A 16484-nucleotide genomic window follows, 5' to 3' on the forward strand; every position below is an offset into this window, starting at 1 on the left:
GAGCTGTGTAAAAACAGGAAATGCAAGTCTTTCTACAACCAGAAATCCACAGTCTGTGCCTCTTCAAACGTAACTCAAACAAAAGTCTTGTCAAAGGTTATCCTGACCCAAATTACGTTTGGTAGATCAAAGGTGAGGTTGTATGTTGTGTTAATTTAAAAACAAACAAAATTATTGTGCTATGCCTAAAGACACCCGAGGCGATATACCAAGTTTTAGGAAGTACACTTTATAAATAAATAACACCTGCGCCTAGAAGAAAGCAACAGTGCCAGATAATAAAATTTATAAACCTTCTGTAGCAAATGCAGCAACATCTTCCACTCACTTGCTCCATGTTGTATCCTTCCACTCATGCTTCACAGGTGATGCCAACTCTGAAAAAGTAAGCAAAAGAAAGACTGCAAAAAAAGTATTTGAGATACACTTTGATGATGAGGTTGATTTTGAGCCTTACTTCTGCAAAACAAGGGTAGGTGTTTAACTCTTGATAGGGGTGTGTGCTTGGGAAAGAGTTAGAGAAGTTCATGGATGATAGTCCTTGTCAACTGCTGTTAGCCATGATAATGAAACAGAATCTTCATGTTTAGAGGCCGTGAACCTCTGGATATAATACACTGGGGACAGTGAAAAATAGGGGATGGTCAACACCTTTACAATCTCCTAGTGAGCTTATAGTCCCACTTGACTGCTGCTGCTAATGGAAACAGAATGCTGGGTTTTATTGAAAACATTCTGTGCTTCCACAGCTTTATGTGTGTTTTTCCTCTTGGAAAATGTGTAGATGTTCTATATCTGCTGCTGGTGAGAAGATACGTAAGTTTTTTAGGAGGTTTATATATAATGAAGCAATGATAGCTTTCTAGATTGATCTAAATGCTGTACATAAATTATCTTGCTTGTGTTATGGTTGTCGCTCTCATTTGTTCTACCAGTCCTACCACTTTAGAGTAATTAGGTGTCTATCAGTTCAGTGCAAATCAGTGAGATTTTAGCCATATTGTGAGTGAAACTGGCATGGAAGCAAATACCTCTCTGATAATACAAAAAATATCCTGAAGCGAGTCTTACAAACGGCACAATCCTTGGTGCATAGTATGCTGAGTGAACAACAGGCTGAATTCATGGCGTTGTGGCTTCTTTGCAGTGAAAGCAAAGCACTTATGTTCCAGAACAGAGGATGCTGAAATAGCTACCTAGTATAGCTACATTAGCACAATTGCATTGAACTGGAGAATGCATGCATGCATGTATGCAGAGTGATCATGGCCACTTGGGGAAGTGTGGCTCTAGATGACAGTGTGAAGGTTTTTGCATTATAGAGTTCCCAACATAATGCATCCTTCACTTGATGAGCATGAGCAGATATGATCATTGTGTTTTCCTTTCTTACATAGCTGAATTAGCTCTAAACTTCAAGTCAATTGAATCAATACAGGGACAGTCGTTCATAGGAAGTATCTACGAATTACTTCTCTTGGTCTTTTTTTTTACCTTGCAAACTATTGGTGTGCTGTTCTATATAATTGATTCCCAAATGACAAAGATGGGGCTCCCTAATGTACTACAGGAGGAGCTGAAGTGTGCCTTGATAGATTAATCCACGTCCATGTCAAACTTGGTTTCAGTGCAGAGTATAAATTTCAGCTTTAGCTTTAGATAGATGACGAGGTGCGCCTGGTGCCAACACTGTTATCTTTTCGGCGCCAGGTCAAGACTTTCCTCTTCTCCCAGGCATTTTAGCATGTGTTCTTAAATTGCTTTTTAAAAATGTGTTTTTAAATTTGTATATTTGTGGTGGTCGCCCAACTCCAGAGATTCCTGGATGATACGGATTATCTAGATCCGTTTCAATCTGGTTTCAGACCTGGCTATGGGACAGAGACGGCTTTGGTCGCCTTTGTGGATGACCTACGCAGAGAACTGGATGGAGGGAGTGTGTCTCTGCTGGTTCTACTAGATCTCTCAGCGGCTTTCAATACCATCGATCATGGTATCCTTCTGGGCCGCCTTGCCGAGATGGGACTTGGAGGCCCTGTTTTACAGTGGCCTGTAAATCCTTCCTGGAGGATTGAACCCAGAAGGTGGTACTGGGGGACTCCTGCTCGACCCCTTGGCCATTGACCTATGGGGTCCCTCAGGGTTCTGTTTTGTCCCCCATGTTATTTAACATCTACATGAAACCGCTGGGAGAGGTTGTCCGGGGTTTTGGTGTTCGGTGCCATCAGTATGCTGATGACACTCTATTTCTCTTTTCCACCTGAAGCCAAGGAAGCCGTACAGACCCTAAACCAGTGTCTGGCATCAGTGATGGACTGGATGAGGGTAAACAAGTTGAGATTAAATCCTGACAAAACAGAGGTACTCCTGGTCAGTCGGAGGGCAGATCAGGGAATAGGGGTTCAACCGGTACTGGATGGGGTTGCACTCCCCGTGAAGTCTCAGGTTCGCAGTTTGGGTGTACTCCTGGACTCAGCTTTGAATTTGGAGGCCCAGATTGCTGCAGTATCCAGGAGCGCATTTGCCCAATTAAAACTGGTGCGCCAGCTGCACCCGTTCCTGGACCTGCCTGATCTGACCAGGGTGATGCATGCCTTGGTTACATCCCGTTTAGACTATTGTAACGTGCTCTACGTAGGGCTGCCTTTGAAGACTGTTCGGAAACTTAAATTGGCACAAAGAGCTGCAGCCAGAGTACTAACTGGGGCTGGTTACAGGGACCATACAACTCCCCTGTTACAACAGCTCCACTGGCTGCCAATTTGTTTCCGGTCACAATTCAAAGTGCTGGTTTTGACCTACAAAGCCCTATACGGCTCAGGTCCAGGCTATTTGACAGATCGTATCTCCCTACATGAACCTGCCCGGGACTTGAGATCTTTAGGTGAGGCCCTTCTTGTGTTCCCTACACCTTTGCAAGCACATTTGACGTGGACACGAGATAGGGCCTTTTCGGTGGTCGCCCCTAGGTTGTGGAACTCCCTCCCGAGTGAGGTACGATCAGCTCCCTCCTTGCCGTCTTTTCGGCGACAAGTAAATACTGTTTTATTTCAGCGGGCATTTGGGACAGAGAACGACCAGGATTAATGTCTTATAGGCTTAGTGATCATATTATATGATTTTATTATTTTAAATTGTTCGCTGTTTTTAACTTTTATAGTTTTTAATTTTCCCTTATAGTTTAATTCTTTTTAAATAATATACTCTATATGTTTTAATTGATGTTGTTTTTAGTTGTAAGCCGCTCTCCTATTGGAAAAGGGCAGGGTAAAAATAGAGTTTTATTATATATATTATTATTATATTATATTTGTTTTTAATGTTTTTAATTCTTGTAAACTGCCCAGAGAGCTTCGGCTATGGGGTGGTATACAAATGCAATAAATAAATAATAAATAAATAATTTTTGATAGAAGCGCTTGATTTTTCTGTTGGCTTCTGGTTTTCTCAAAACAGGCAGCTACAACTCTGTCCAAGTCAACCCTTGAAAGTCAAAACCAGAAAAGTAATACCCTCCCTGCAGACTTCCATTATGATCCACACAACCTCACCCGCCTCTTCCTTAAACCAGCAAGTAGGGTAAGCTTTGCCAACTCCGAGTTACTTTTGCCTTGACTCTTTGCATCACCATTACAGTCTTGGCTTGGTTTGATCAACTGCTCTGGGCAGAAGGGCTTGCTAAGAGAGTTTCTGTAATGACTGTATATTCTTTCCCATTTGTGACTGATGTCCTAAGTCATTAAAAAAATATTTCTGCAGCTGTGGAAGATGCCACTTCAGGACAACTCATCCAGTCATGATGATGAGGTTGCAGAGTATAATTATGACAACCCGAATGATACCTCCAATTTCTGTCCTGCATTGCAGGTGAGTTGCAAAAACTGGAGATGCTCTCTACTGTGAATTGCATCTTTTTTATATTAAGGTTTTTGTTGAGAGCTATAAGAGCAGCCTTCATGTTGACTAGCAGAACCTTGGTGGGTTCTCTTGGTACCTGGGCAGATGTTCTCTCACTGTAGCATTATTTGAAGGGTGTTTAAAACCCTCTCTAGTGTCTGAAGGACCTTAACTCGGAACAAGGAATGATCCCACACTGTCTGGGTATCAGAAGGGGAGGTGAAGCAGAGTTGTTGATTACCTAATGCTCAGCGACTATCGCACAGCTAAATTCCACTTACTTCAATTGGTCTCCTCCATGACTTGCAGAGCAACCCTAACTATAGAAAACGAGTGTAACCTGATGTTAGTGTAGGTTACCACTATTCCAAACTCCATTCAGGAGGAGTTTGACTTGCGTCACTGTTTTGTGGCCCTTTTCTGCCAGGTTGCTAGGTCACATGACTGAGCCAAAGGGGTTTTGGAATAGGTGTAAGTCTATCCTTACCCCGCCCCTGCCATGCCTCCAAACATCCCTCTTGGGAGACTTATGCGGGTGTAAGTTACGCTGGCTTAAGTTCTACCAGCTGAGCCCTGCTTGAGCTGGTGTTGGAGAATTCTTCTTCTCCTTGGGTTCTTAAATAATAATATCTGACACAGGCTTGAAGCAAAAAGGTAGGCCTTTATTAAACAAAAATAAAACAAGCATATGCAAGGTCAGTCCCCCAGAACACATCCAGGAAGTATCCAAGAGGGACTGCAAAGAGACACTGAGTGCAAGCTCCTTTTAAAAAGTACAATTTCAGCATGTGACAATCATTTAACCAATCCCCCAAATTCTTTTCTACGTAACAAAACAGTTTCTTCCCTCTTGAAATATTTCCAACCAACCAGATAACTTTATTAAAATAAATACATGTATGTTCATACCTCCCATCTCCCATTGTGTTCATTGATGTCAACCTGAGCCCTGCTTGAGCTGCGGTGAGGAATTTACCCTGCATATCTCCAGCTCAGCCAAAATGAGGACTTAAGCTAGCATAACCTCCGCTGAGCCCCGGCTCACCCAGGAAGGTCCAAGATCCACTGAATGTATTCATCCTGGTAGATCTTGGCTTTGGATTGCACCATTGGTTGGCTATCACCTCTAGGTATCGGGGGAATGAATAATAATACTGTATGACACTTCTCAAAGAATGAGAAGACAGGCCAAAGGGACTTGCAATCTAGAAAATGGCACAACTGAGACAATAGAGGACGATGAAGGTAAATTAGAGGAAGAATGTGGGATTATTATAGTCATATGTAGTTAGGCTTATAATACAATCCTAACCACATCTACCTGGAGGCAAATCTTATTGAACTGAGTGGGGCTTACTCTCAGATAAGGGGGGTTAGGATTGCAGCCTTAATTAAACTGGGGTGTGAGTTTATTTTGGGAAACTTATTCCTCACCTTTCAGTGGCCAATCAGTATCCCAAGGGCAACTTACAAAAGTAAAAAATGCAGATAGGTCAATCATCTAAAGCTGCTCCTGAGAGTCCTCTCTGATGCTGCAGGGTGCGCACTGCACCTTGGTTGCCTGAGGAGTTGCGGACAATGAAGCAGGATGGAAGATAACTGGAATGCAGATGGTGAAAAACTTGCTCTGAAATGGAACACTTGTTACATCACACTATTCTGCCTACCAAGTGGTGGTGAAGGCAGCAAAGGAGAATTATGTTGCTGCCAGCGTTATATCCTTGATGTGCTATGTAGCAGTTACTTTGGGTGGTCCAGAGGCTAATCATACCAGAGCACTTGGTTAGCGTTCTGTAAGCAGCTTGCCCGGCACTTTGAGGATTAAGTCGTTCAGTTCTGTACTGCCTTAGGCTGCAATCCAATACATGTCTACTCAGAAGTAAGCTTCATTGGGTTCAATGGGATTTACTCCCAGGTAAGTGTGTATTGGATTGCGGCCTTAAATGCAGCAGTTTTTGCAGGTCCAGTCAAGGTGCCTAATGCAGCACCTTCCCATATTTTCCCTTGTTGCCAATTAATCAGGTGGGTTGTCTTGCCATCTGGTGTCCAAGGACAGGAAATGCACTGTAGGTTTGAGGAAGTAGTGAACCATTGGTGTCTTGTAGACGCCAGTTCATTTTCTGTCCTTGTCCAAAGTGGATCTCACAGTCCTGCCTGCCTGTCACATCTTCCAGTGTGGGAATTCTCTCTGTATGTATCTTCCTCTTTCCTTGGTTACTTTTCCCATTGCTTACCTATTTTTAATCTGCTTTGGCTGTTTAAAAAAAGAAAGCTTTTCTCCCCCTCTCATGTTTGGGCTTGCTTTGTGGGGGGCGTTTCTTCCAGGACTCTTCCCTGTTGTCTCCCTCCTAGGGTTTTCCGTTGTGGGTTTAATTCCTTCCCCGCCTTCTCTTTGCTTTAACCCTTGTGGGCTTTGTTCACTCAGTGCAGGCAGGCTCAGTGGTTCTCGTGCCCACCATTTTGAGATCTACCAGAGGGTCTGATGAACCACCTGGGATCAGACCCTTGACATGGAGGGTCTACGTGGAGACCAGACCCTCAACAGCCTGCTCCCTGAGGCTGTTTTTTCCTTTTTAATGGCTAGCTGCACAGCTGGGATCTTTTGTCTTCTCTTGGCTGCCATTCAAGTGGCTGCCATGCAGCGAGTCAGCTGGGCGTTCGAAGATTACTGGTTCCAGTGGCAGACGTTCCACAGGGCCTCCACTTCTCCACCAGGGTCCAGCCACATGGAGAAGGCCCTCACCCTTCTTTTCTCCCTTGCGGCTGTCCCTATAGCTGCCACCCACGCCTCAGTTGCCTCTCCTTTTTCAGAGCCTGCACCTTCTGCTTCCCACTTCTCCTCTGCCTTTCCCTGCAGCTGCCCCAGGGCACCTTTGCCCTGTCTGGGGGCCTGCAGCCTTGGCTTCCTGCCACAGGGGGACAGTCAGGCAGCTGAGCCAGTAGATCTCTGTCTTTTTCTGCAGCTGCGCCACACGGAGGATCCCGCCCTGTGTACATTTCTTCTTTTTTTGTTACTTAATTTTTTTTCTTTACTTTTGCTTTCCGGATCTCACCAACTCATTTAAGATCCTTGGGCGTGGTGGCTTAGGCCATTCAAAGCTATCCACTTCCAGGAAGCCTCCAGCCGTGACACAATCAGCAGCTGTGACCAGGCCTCTCACTCCCCTCCAACCTGCTTCCATAGATAATTATTTATTGGAGGGGGGGCTGTTGGTTTTTTTGTCTTTTTCTTCAAACATCAGTCTTCCTCTGCCTTTGGTTTGCTTCTTCCTCCTCTTCACCTCAGACAAGGCAGAGGTAGCATAGCCCCCACAGAGGGTAATTACCATTTACAGCTCCTCAGAAGCAATATCCTTCTTGGCTACTCTCCCCATTATTGACAAACAAAGCAGCAGCAGGCAGAGCAGGAGGCCACAACAAGAAATGATGGCAGCAGTGCAGGACGACTTTGACCAGCCCCACTCATTGGTTGCTATGCCAGGTGCTTCCGCAAATAAGCAGAGTGTTCCGAAGTCTGCCTCGAGCCAAGGAGTCCTCCAAGGCCAAGAGACAAGAGCCCAAATGACCAGGCAACATGAAGGGCCAAGTATATGGGCCAGGAGGAACCGATGCAGGTGCCCAACTTGCCAGGGAAGCAAACATCTTAAGGGCCTAGCACAGCAATGCCAAGGACAACCCCAATTACCTAGAGAGATAGTGGGCTCTCCGACACTGGAGGCATTCAAGAGGCAGCTGGACAGCCATTTGTCGGGAATGCTTTGATTTGGATTCCTGCATTGAGCAGGGGGTTGGACTTGATGGCCTTAGACGCCCCTTCCAACTCTACGATTCTATGACCCCAGATGCTTCTTTGGGGGACTCGGATGGTGAGCTCAGTGGCACTTCAGAACAGACCTCCCAGCTGGTCCAGTCTTCTATCCTGTTACTATCGAGCCAGAAAGCCTCTTTACAGTTCTCACCCCAGTTACTGGCACAACTCAAGGATGCCCTTTTTGGCTTATTTGCAGTGGTGCTTTGGCCCGTGCCAGCAGTTCTGTCCAGTACTCAGAATGTGGCCACCAGTGCTGTGGCCACCAAGGGGCACAAGGCTCAGTGTAAGAAAAATGAGGTGCTGCCTCATTCCTCAGATGAAGGTGGGGGGTTCATCTGCAAGTCCATTTGATATGCCCAGAGGCAGATTCTGTGGGAGACACCATGACTCAGCAGACTCCTACTCTGATTGTGAGCTCTCCAAAGGGGAGTGGAGCATGGATACTGAGGCAGAAAAGCCAAAACTGGCTCCGCAAAGACTTCCAGGCCACAACTTCTTACATAAGAACATAAGAAGAGCCTGCTGGATCAGGCCAGTGGCCCATCTAGTCCAGCATCCTGTTCTCACAGTGGCCAACCCAGTGCCTGGGGGAAGCCTGCAAGCAGGACCCGAGTGCAAGAACACTCTACCCTCCTGAGGCTTCCAGCAACTGGTTTTCAGAAGCATGCTGCCTCTGACTAGGGTGGCACAGCACAGCCATCATGGCTAGTAGCCATTGATAGCCCTGTCCTTCATGAATTTGTCTAATCTTCTTTTAAAGCCATCCAAGCTGGTGGCCATTACTGCATCTTGTGGGAGCAAATTCCATAGTTTAACTATGCGCTGAGTAAAGAAGTACTTCCTTTTGTCTGTCCTGAAACTTCCAACATTCAGCTTCTTTGAATGTCCACGAGTTCTAGTACTATGAGAGAGGGAGAAGAACTTTTCTCTATCCACTTTCTCAATGCCATGCATAATTTTATACACTTCTATCATGTCTCCTCTGACCCGCCTTTTCTCTAAACTAAAAAGCCCCAAATGCTGCAACCTTTCCTCGTAAGGGAGTCACTCCATCCCCTTGATCATTCTGGTTGCCCTCTTCTGAACCTTTTCCAACTCTATAATATCCTTTTTGAGATGAGGCGACCAGAACTGTATACAGTATTCCAAATGCGGCCGCACCATAGATTTATACAACGGCATTATGATATCGGCTGTTTTATTTTCAATACCTTTCCTAATTATTGCTAGCATGGAATTTGCCTTTTTCACAGCTGCCGCACACTGGGTCGACATTTTCATCGTGCTGTCCACCACAACCCCGAGGTCTCTCTCCTGGTCGGTCACCGCCAGTTCAGACCCCATGAGCGTATATGTGAAATTAAGATTTTTTGCTCCAATATGCATAATTTTACACTTGTTTATATTGAATTGCATTTGCCATTTTTCCGCCCATTCACTCAGTTTGGAGAGATCTTTTTGGAGCTCTTCGCAATCCCTTTTTGTTTTAACAACCCTGAACAATTTAGTGTCGTCAGCAAACTTGGCCACTTCACTGCTCACTCCTAATTCTAGGTCATTAATGAACAAGTTGAAAAGTACAGGTCCCAATACCGATCCTTGAGGGACTCCACTTTCTACAGCCCTCCATTGGGAGAACTGTCCATTTATTCCTACTCTCTGCTTTCTGCTTCTTAACCAATCCCTTATCCACAAGAGGACCTCTCCTCTTATTCCATGACTGCTAAGCTTCCTCAGAAGCCTTTGGTGAGGTACCTTGTCAAACGCTTTTTGAAAGTCTAAGTACACTATGTCCACTGGATCACCTCTATCTATATGCTTGTTGACACTCTCAAAGAATTCTAATAGGTTACTGAGACAGGACTCTGCTTCAGCAAGGCTTGTTCTTCCATGTGCTTAGTTAATCTAGCTTTAATAATACTTTCTACCAGTTTTCCAGGGACAGAAGTTAAGCTAACTGTCCTGTAATTTCTGGGATCCCCTCTGGATCCCTTTTGGAAGATTGGCGTTACATTTGCCACTTTCCAGTCCTCAGGCACGGAGGAGGACCCGAGGGACAAGTTACATATTTTAGTTAGCAGATCAGCAATTTCACATTTGAGTTCTTTGAGAACTCTCGGGTGGATGCCATGCGGGCCCGGTGATTTGTCAGTTTTTATATTGTCCATTAAGCTTAGAACTTCCTCTCTCGTTACCACTATTTGTCTCAGTTCCTCAGAATCCCTTCCTGCAAATGTTAGTTCAGGTTCAGGGATCTGCCCTATATCTTCCACTGTGAAGACAGATGCAAAGAATTCATTTAGCTTCTCTGCAATCTCCTTATCGTTCTTTAGTACACCTTTGACTCCCTTATCATCCAAGGGTCCAATTGTCTCCCTAGATGGTCTCCTGCTTTGAATGTATTTATAGAATTTTTTGTTGTTGGTTTTTATGTTCTTAGCAATGTGCTCCTCAAATTCTTTTTTAGCATCCCTTATTGTCTTCTTGCATTTCTTTTGCCAGAGTTTGTGTTCTTTTTTATTTTCTTCATTCAGACAAGACTTCCATTTTCTGAAGGAAGACTTTTTGCCTCTAAGAGCTTCCTTGACTTTGCTCGTTAACCATGCTGGCATCTTCTTGGCCCTGGCGGTCCCTTTTCTGATCTGCGGTATGCACTCCAGTTGAGCTTCTAATATAGTGTTTTTAAACAACTTCCAAGCATTTTCGAGTGATGTGGCCCTCTGGACTTTGTTTTTCAGCTTTCTTTTTACCAATCCCCTCATTTTTGTGAAGTTTCCTCTTTTGAAGTCAAATGTGACCGTGTTGGATTTTCTTGGCAATTGGCCATTTACATTCCTTTGCCAAGGAGGAACTTCATCGCTATAGGGACAGAGAATCCAGTGGTGGACCACAGTATCTCAACAGCCACAAAGTCCTCTGCAGCACAGGAGGAAGGGTCCCAACAATGCTGTTCAGTTCCAAGTCCTGATCGCAAAGCTGCACTAGCTGAATGGGCCTCTACCCTGTGCTCCTGCAGAATGGCAGCCCAGGCCAACAAGTTTCACTTGCTTCAGGCAGACGCGGATGCCATTGTAGACGCTGTTAGAGCTAGAGTTAACTGTTAGAGCCATACAACAATGGAACCAATTACCTAGAGAGGTAGTGGGCTCTCCGACACTGGAGGCATTCAAGAGGCAGCTGGACAGCCATCTGTCGGGAATGCTTTAAGTTGAATTCCTGCATTGAGCAGGGGGTTGGGCTTGATGGCCTTATAGGCCCCTTCCAACTCTACTATTCTAAGATATAGTTGTGTAGACACAGGGGAGTGTGTGGGAAATGCTGCTGCTACCCATACCTACGCTGGAACACCTAACAGGTTGTATCTGGAAACAAAGCCCTATGAGGAGAGACTGAAAGAACTGGGCATGTTTAGCCTGGAGAAGAGAAGACTGCGGGGAGATACGATAGCACTCTTCAAGTACATGAAAGGTTGCCACACAGAGGAAGGTCAGGATCTCTTCTCGATTGTCCCAGAGTGCAGGACACGGAATAATGGGCTCAAGTTGCAGGAAGCCAGATTTCGACTGGACATCAGGAAAAACTTCCTAACTGTTAGAGCCATACGACAATGGAACCAATTACTTAGAGAGGTAGTGGGCTCTCCAACACTGGAGGCATTCAAGCGGCAGCTGGACACCGACTCCACCCAAAATTGCTTCTGACTCCACAGCCCTGTTGGGAACACATCAACAGAGCACTAACAGTACTTGTTCCACAAAATAGTCCTTGAGTAATATCGAGGACAAGTTGGGGTGAATGGGCTCTGTCACTATGGTGCATGCGAAGGCCAGAAAAGCATCTTGGCTTTGGTAAGCCAGTCTGTGATTTCTTCTCTCCCACGCTGAGGCCGTGCAGCTGGTCCTTCTGGGAGAATGCCCCTTCCAGAACTGTTTGAACATCATCTCCCTGAACAGCTGAACCATCCATCAGCAGCACCTCTGCCCTTTCAGGCTTGAGCTGCATTTTCTTAGTTGTCATCCAGTGCATTACAGCTTCCAGGCAGCAGGCCACCACCTACTCCTTCACCTGAATCAGATGTACAAGAGAAATAAAGCTGGGTGTTGTCTTATTGATGGCACCTCACTGCAATACCCCGGATGACCTCACTTGGATCACATTGGAGGGCTGTGCCAAAGCTCCACGGAATGTGTCACCAGTAAAGATTGCTTAAGGGTTTTTCCCTACAGTCATTTAAGCAAATGCAGTAGGTGACCTCATTTGGATTCATTCAAGGAAGGCTTTCCTAAAAAGCCTTTATGGAGTTATAAACCAAAGTGAAATCTGGAGACAGCAGAAATATTCCTTTCATATAGTTTTATCTCTAGTTTACACAGTTAGGGCTGCCTTACAGGTGACACATTGTTTGCGGCGGAGGAGGAGACCTGAGCTCTTAAGGAACCGTTTTCTTACAGTACATGTAACTCTGGCTGGGTTCTCAACAAATACTGCTTGAAGGCATTTGGAAGTCTTCTCTGTACTCCAAAGGCTTTCAGATTGTGCTAAAATAATCCTTGCTAGGCGCTTTTCTTAATCCAAGAGATCCTTTTGTGCCTTAGTGGGATGCACAGGGCTGCATGTAACAATGTCCATTGATAGATAGTTGATGTGGAGATGAAACCCTTGAAGGTAGATTAGGGTTTTTGGGGGGAAGGGAGAATCCAGAAAGTTGGAACAATTCTGTATAAAGCAAAAGGTTCCTGGCATCCTTTAAAAAAATAAAACCCTGGAGATTAGGATTCTGTCAAAGCTGCCCCCTTGGGGGGGGGGAACTCCCCATGGCAGGACGTGGCAGCCATTTATTAATTTTTTCAAATCGTTGAATGTGGGGAGGGCCGCGTTTCCTAGCTCTCCAGCTTGACTTTGCCCATGTAGGCTTCCCTCCCTGTCCCTTTTCTGTGCAGGATGCTGGCAGCGATGACGATGATGACCCTGTGGACTTCGTGGGCCAGGGTGGGATGTTTGAAATGACAGCCAATCCTGCAGGAGGAGCAGGCCAGGATGCAGAGCTCAATGGAAGCGCCAATGGGCTCCACATCACCACCTATGGTGAATTTAACCTGGTAGCTGAGCCACAAAAGGTGAGTACTAGTGTGGGATATGTGGCTGCAAAGCAGCTCCCCTTTTAAGGCTTATCTGTTGGGCACACTAGAAGTGGTGCAGAGCTGAAGATTTAGCCCACAGTTTGTCTGTTGGGATTATTGTGGTGGGCATTGGCATCAGTGTGTGTGTGGTTCGCACTGCTTTGAAAGACTGCTCTACAATGCTGCTCTTCTGGGTGTTGTCAAGGGTGCTGCGTAAAGGTCAAGCTGTCCTAGTGCCCCGTTGGCTGCTCTTTTCCCCACCACCCATTGCACAAGGCAGGGGTGGGGAAACTCAGGCCTGGGTCCTAGAAGCGGCCCTCAGGATTCTTCCCCAGGCCACATCTCTCACTGGCCCGCTTCACACCTTCCTTAATTATCTTTGCCTGGCCAGAATGTGTCCTTGAACCTTGACAATGTCGCCTGCCCAAACCACTTTCAATGAATGGAGGATTGTGGGTGTGGGGGAGATCGAAATCAGCCTCCTGTAGAGAGGTGAACTTTACGTTCATTGCTCCACCCACCTTTGCCTCTGGCCCCTTACACTGTGGCATGTGGCCCCTGGTAGGCTGGCCAGATGGGAAAGCAGTCCTTGAGCTGGAAAGGATCCCCCACCCCTGGCATATGGCCATCGCGTGCCGAGGTGGAGCCGTCTGCCTCGTGGTTCAGAGCAGTTGCTTTTCTTGTGGTGGTGGTGGTGGTATATATTTGTCCCTCCTCGTCACTTCACCAGGAGTCGTCTTCTGGAACGTCAGTCTTCTCCCAGGCCGGCAAGGAGATCTAATGTTTCCTCAAAATCAAAATGGCGCCCATTGTTTTAGATCAGCTTCCTCCGTTTACGTTTGTTCTTCTGCTTGTTCTTATAAAACTTGGATTTATTTATCTTAAACAGGGAGCCCCAAGGTGAGCAAGTGAGGAGGCTGTATGGGGAGTAGCCTGTGCCTGGCTGCCAGGAGGGACAGGGTGGAAGATCTGTCTGTCTCACTGCGATCCCCTGACTAGCTCTGCTCCTCTTCTAGGTGAACAAGATTGACATTCAGTATGCGAAGACGGCCAAGAAGATGGACATGAAGAGGCTCAAGCAGGCCATGTGGTGCCTCCTGACAGATGCCCACACGAAGCAGACTGAGGAAGAGGTATGCGCCAGAAAAGCCAAACACCTGGCTCCCAGTGCTCTGCTGGAGACATGTGCATGGGCAGGAAGCTGCATTGCAATGAATTAGACCCTTGGTTCACTTTGCTCAGTACTGTCTACACTGACTGGCAGCAGCTGTCCAGGGATTCAGGCAGGGCTCTCTCGCAGTCCTGCCTGGAGATGCCGGGAATTGAACCTGGGACTTTCTCCATGCAAAGCAGGTGCTCTGTCTGCTGAGCTTTGGCCCTTCCCCAAATTGTCTCCAGCCCCCACCCAGACCTCACAGGGCCGCATTACGCCTTTATCTCAGCTGGCTTTGTGGGTCTCTAACTTGTCATCTGAAGCCATCTGCTTCCTTGGTTCAGCAATGCCAGCAGAGAGCTGCTGTTCGAAGCACCTGTGTTCAGGGCTATGTGAACTCTGTACTTAGAAGGCTGAATTCTGCATTTGATATTAAAAAAAATGATATGCCCAACTGGCGCTGCCAATCATAGGAAGAACAGTGCTATGCAAGGTACTAGAAATCTCCTTCCTTTCCTCCCCCCCCCCCCCATATCTGGCTCCTGAGATCTCACAGGCCACACACTTTCAAGCATGTATCTGTAATCATAAAGAGCAGAAACTTGTTCGAAAAGAAAAGCTGAGATTCTCATAAAGCTAAATTCTGGATTTTATGTATGGTATTCAGTGCTAGCTCTGTTCAATGCAGGCCCATTGAAGTTAATAGACAGAATTGACAAAGGTTCATGAATTTCATTGGGTCTACTCTGAGTAGAACTTAGTTAAATACAACCCTGTCTACTTGCAGCAAACACTATTAGAGCTGTACTTCATTTAATTCTGTTTGCTGTATTTGCAATTTTGCTGCAGTAAGCGCACACCCAGATTTTAGGCAGAGAATGGCATAGCAGTAGTACAATATTTAGCATTTATATAGCACTTTCAAGTATTCGAAGCATCTTACAATATTTACAGTAGCCCTCTTAAGGTGATACCATACTTAAGAGCAGTAGGCACTGGGTGGCATTCAATGCTAGTCCTACTCAGAGTGAACCCATTGAAGTTAGTGGACATGCTAGCTTAGGTTCATTAATTGCAGTGGGTCTACTCTGAGTAGGACTTAGTTGAATACAGCCCACTTACAGAAATTAAAACATGGCAGGTCCTGCTCCACAGATTTGCAGTCTGATTACCAGTGACCTTTTTTCATATTTTAATCTTGCTTATGCAGAAGGAAGTCACAGATAAAAATGCCAATTCTTCCGTGGTGTGTGGTCAGAAGGACTTCAGCAGCATCATCAAAGATCTCCATCACAGGTACTTCAGGTCACTGACTAGGATGCCAGGGATGGGGACAGGCGTCCTCTTACGCTGCACCCCATCCCCGACGAGCAGGTCATCTACTATAGAGCCAGCTGCCACAGGGACCCATTGAAAGCACCCTCCATGTGTTGGCTGTTGCTGTACATTGGCTTTTGGGGTGCTGAAGGGGTCTTAATTTGTCATCAAACTTACTTGTTTCTAACTATATAACATTTTTCTAAGCTGTCACACATGGTGGGGCATGACGGCAGGCAATGGAGGTGAGGGAGGAAAGCAAGGATGGCAGGTGGGCGAGTGAACAAGCATCCAGAAACTGAGTGGGCAGGTTGTGGGTGAGCAAGCATTGGGAGTGGGTGAGCAGGCCACAGGCAGGTGTTGGGTGTGAGTGGGTGGCACTGAGAACACAGGAGACAGGTCAGTGGTCGAGGTAGGGCAGCGGTAGCCTGGCTAGGTGGAAGGCCCGTGAGTGGCCTAAATGGGGCCGGGACGAATGCCTGGGGGGCTGTTTGGGGAGTTGCCTGGGGGTGGGGTGGAGTGTTTGGGAAGTTGCCTGACAGTGGTTTGGGCAGATGTTTCCATTTCCATGGGGTGCATATATTTCTTTTGCTCTACTGCTGCTATTGGTTAAACAGGTTTGGCACGTTTTTGAGCAAATACAAAACCCAAATCTGTTCAGTAGGGGGAAAGTGAGTTTGTGCAATGCAAGCTGCAAACTCTTTGACAAAGGCCACATTCGCACATCACCAGGGGCTGGCAGCCTTTTTGAACCAGAGGGCACATTTCATATTTGAGAGAGTACTGGAGGCACCGGCCACAAAATGACTGCAATGGGCTGTGGCGTAACACAAAGTTAGAGAGTAGTCATGGTGAAATGTTTCCCATAATCGCATCATCATACTAGAAAAGGCTTGGCCTCTTGAATTTCTGCCTGGCATACAGCTGTTAAAGGCACAAGAGCCCTATTTTCCCTAGTGCCAATCCTCAGCCTAAGTGTCATCCTACCCACCTACCTGGAAGTAAGTCTCATTAAACACAAAGACTTACTTCTAAGTAAACATGTATATCATTGCACTGTAAGTTAACTATATAGTGAATTCTCAGTGAGTGCCTGGTCGTTAGCTCCGGCAGTGCAGGAGACATGCCTAAACCTCTCTGCAAAGTATTCACATTTGCCTTTGTGGGGGAGGAGGATTCTTTAACA

At 46.2% G+C, this 16484-nt stretch overlaps 1 protein-coding gene across 4 annotated transcripts in view; it reads left to right on the forward strand.

Annotated features, from left to right (window-relative positions):
• The window catches only part of NCAPH (non-SMC condensin I complex subunit H), a 31504-nt gene that overhangs the window by 13546 nt on the left and 1474 nt on the right, over positions 1-16484 (forward strand). For all 4 annotated transcript variants that reach the window (XM_061593108.1, XM_061593111.1, XM_061593110.1 and 1 more), the window contains exons 11-16: positions 366-472; positions 3457-3579; positions 3760-3867; positions 12649-12825; positions 13845-13961; positions 15192-15277. In XM_061593108.1, the coding sequence (XP_061449092.1) occupies positions 366-472; positions 3457-3579; positions 3760-3867; positions 12649-12825; positions 13845-13961; positions 15192-15277 (718 nt within the window). The remainder of the gene's footprint in view (positions 1-365; positions 473-3456; positions 3580-3759; positions 3868-12648; positions 12826-13844; positions 13962-15191; positions 15278-16484) is intronic.

The sequence above is a fragment of the Rhineura floridana genome, chromosome 12 (assembly GCF_030035675.1).
Source record: "Rhineura floridana isolate rRhiFlo1 chromosome 12, rRhiFlo1.hap2, whole genome shotgun sequence".
In the NCBI taxonomy this organism is placed as follows: domain Eukaryota; kingdom Metazoa; phylum Chordata; class Lepidosauria; order Squamata; family Rhineuridae; genus Rhineura; species Rhineura floridana.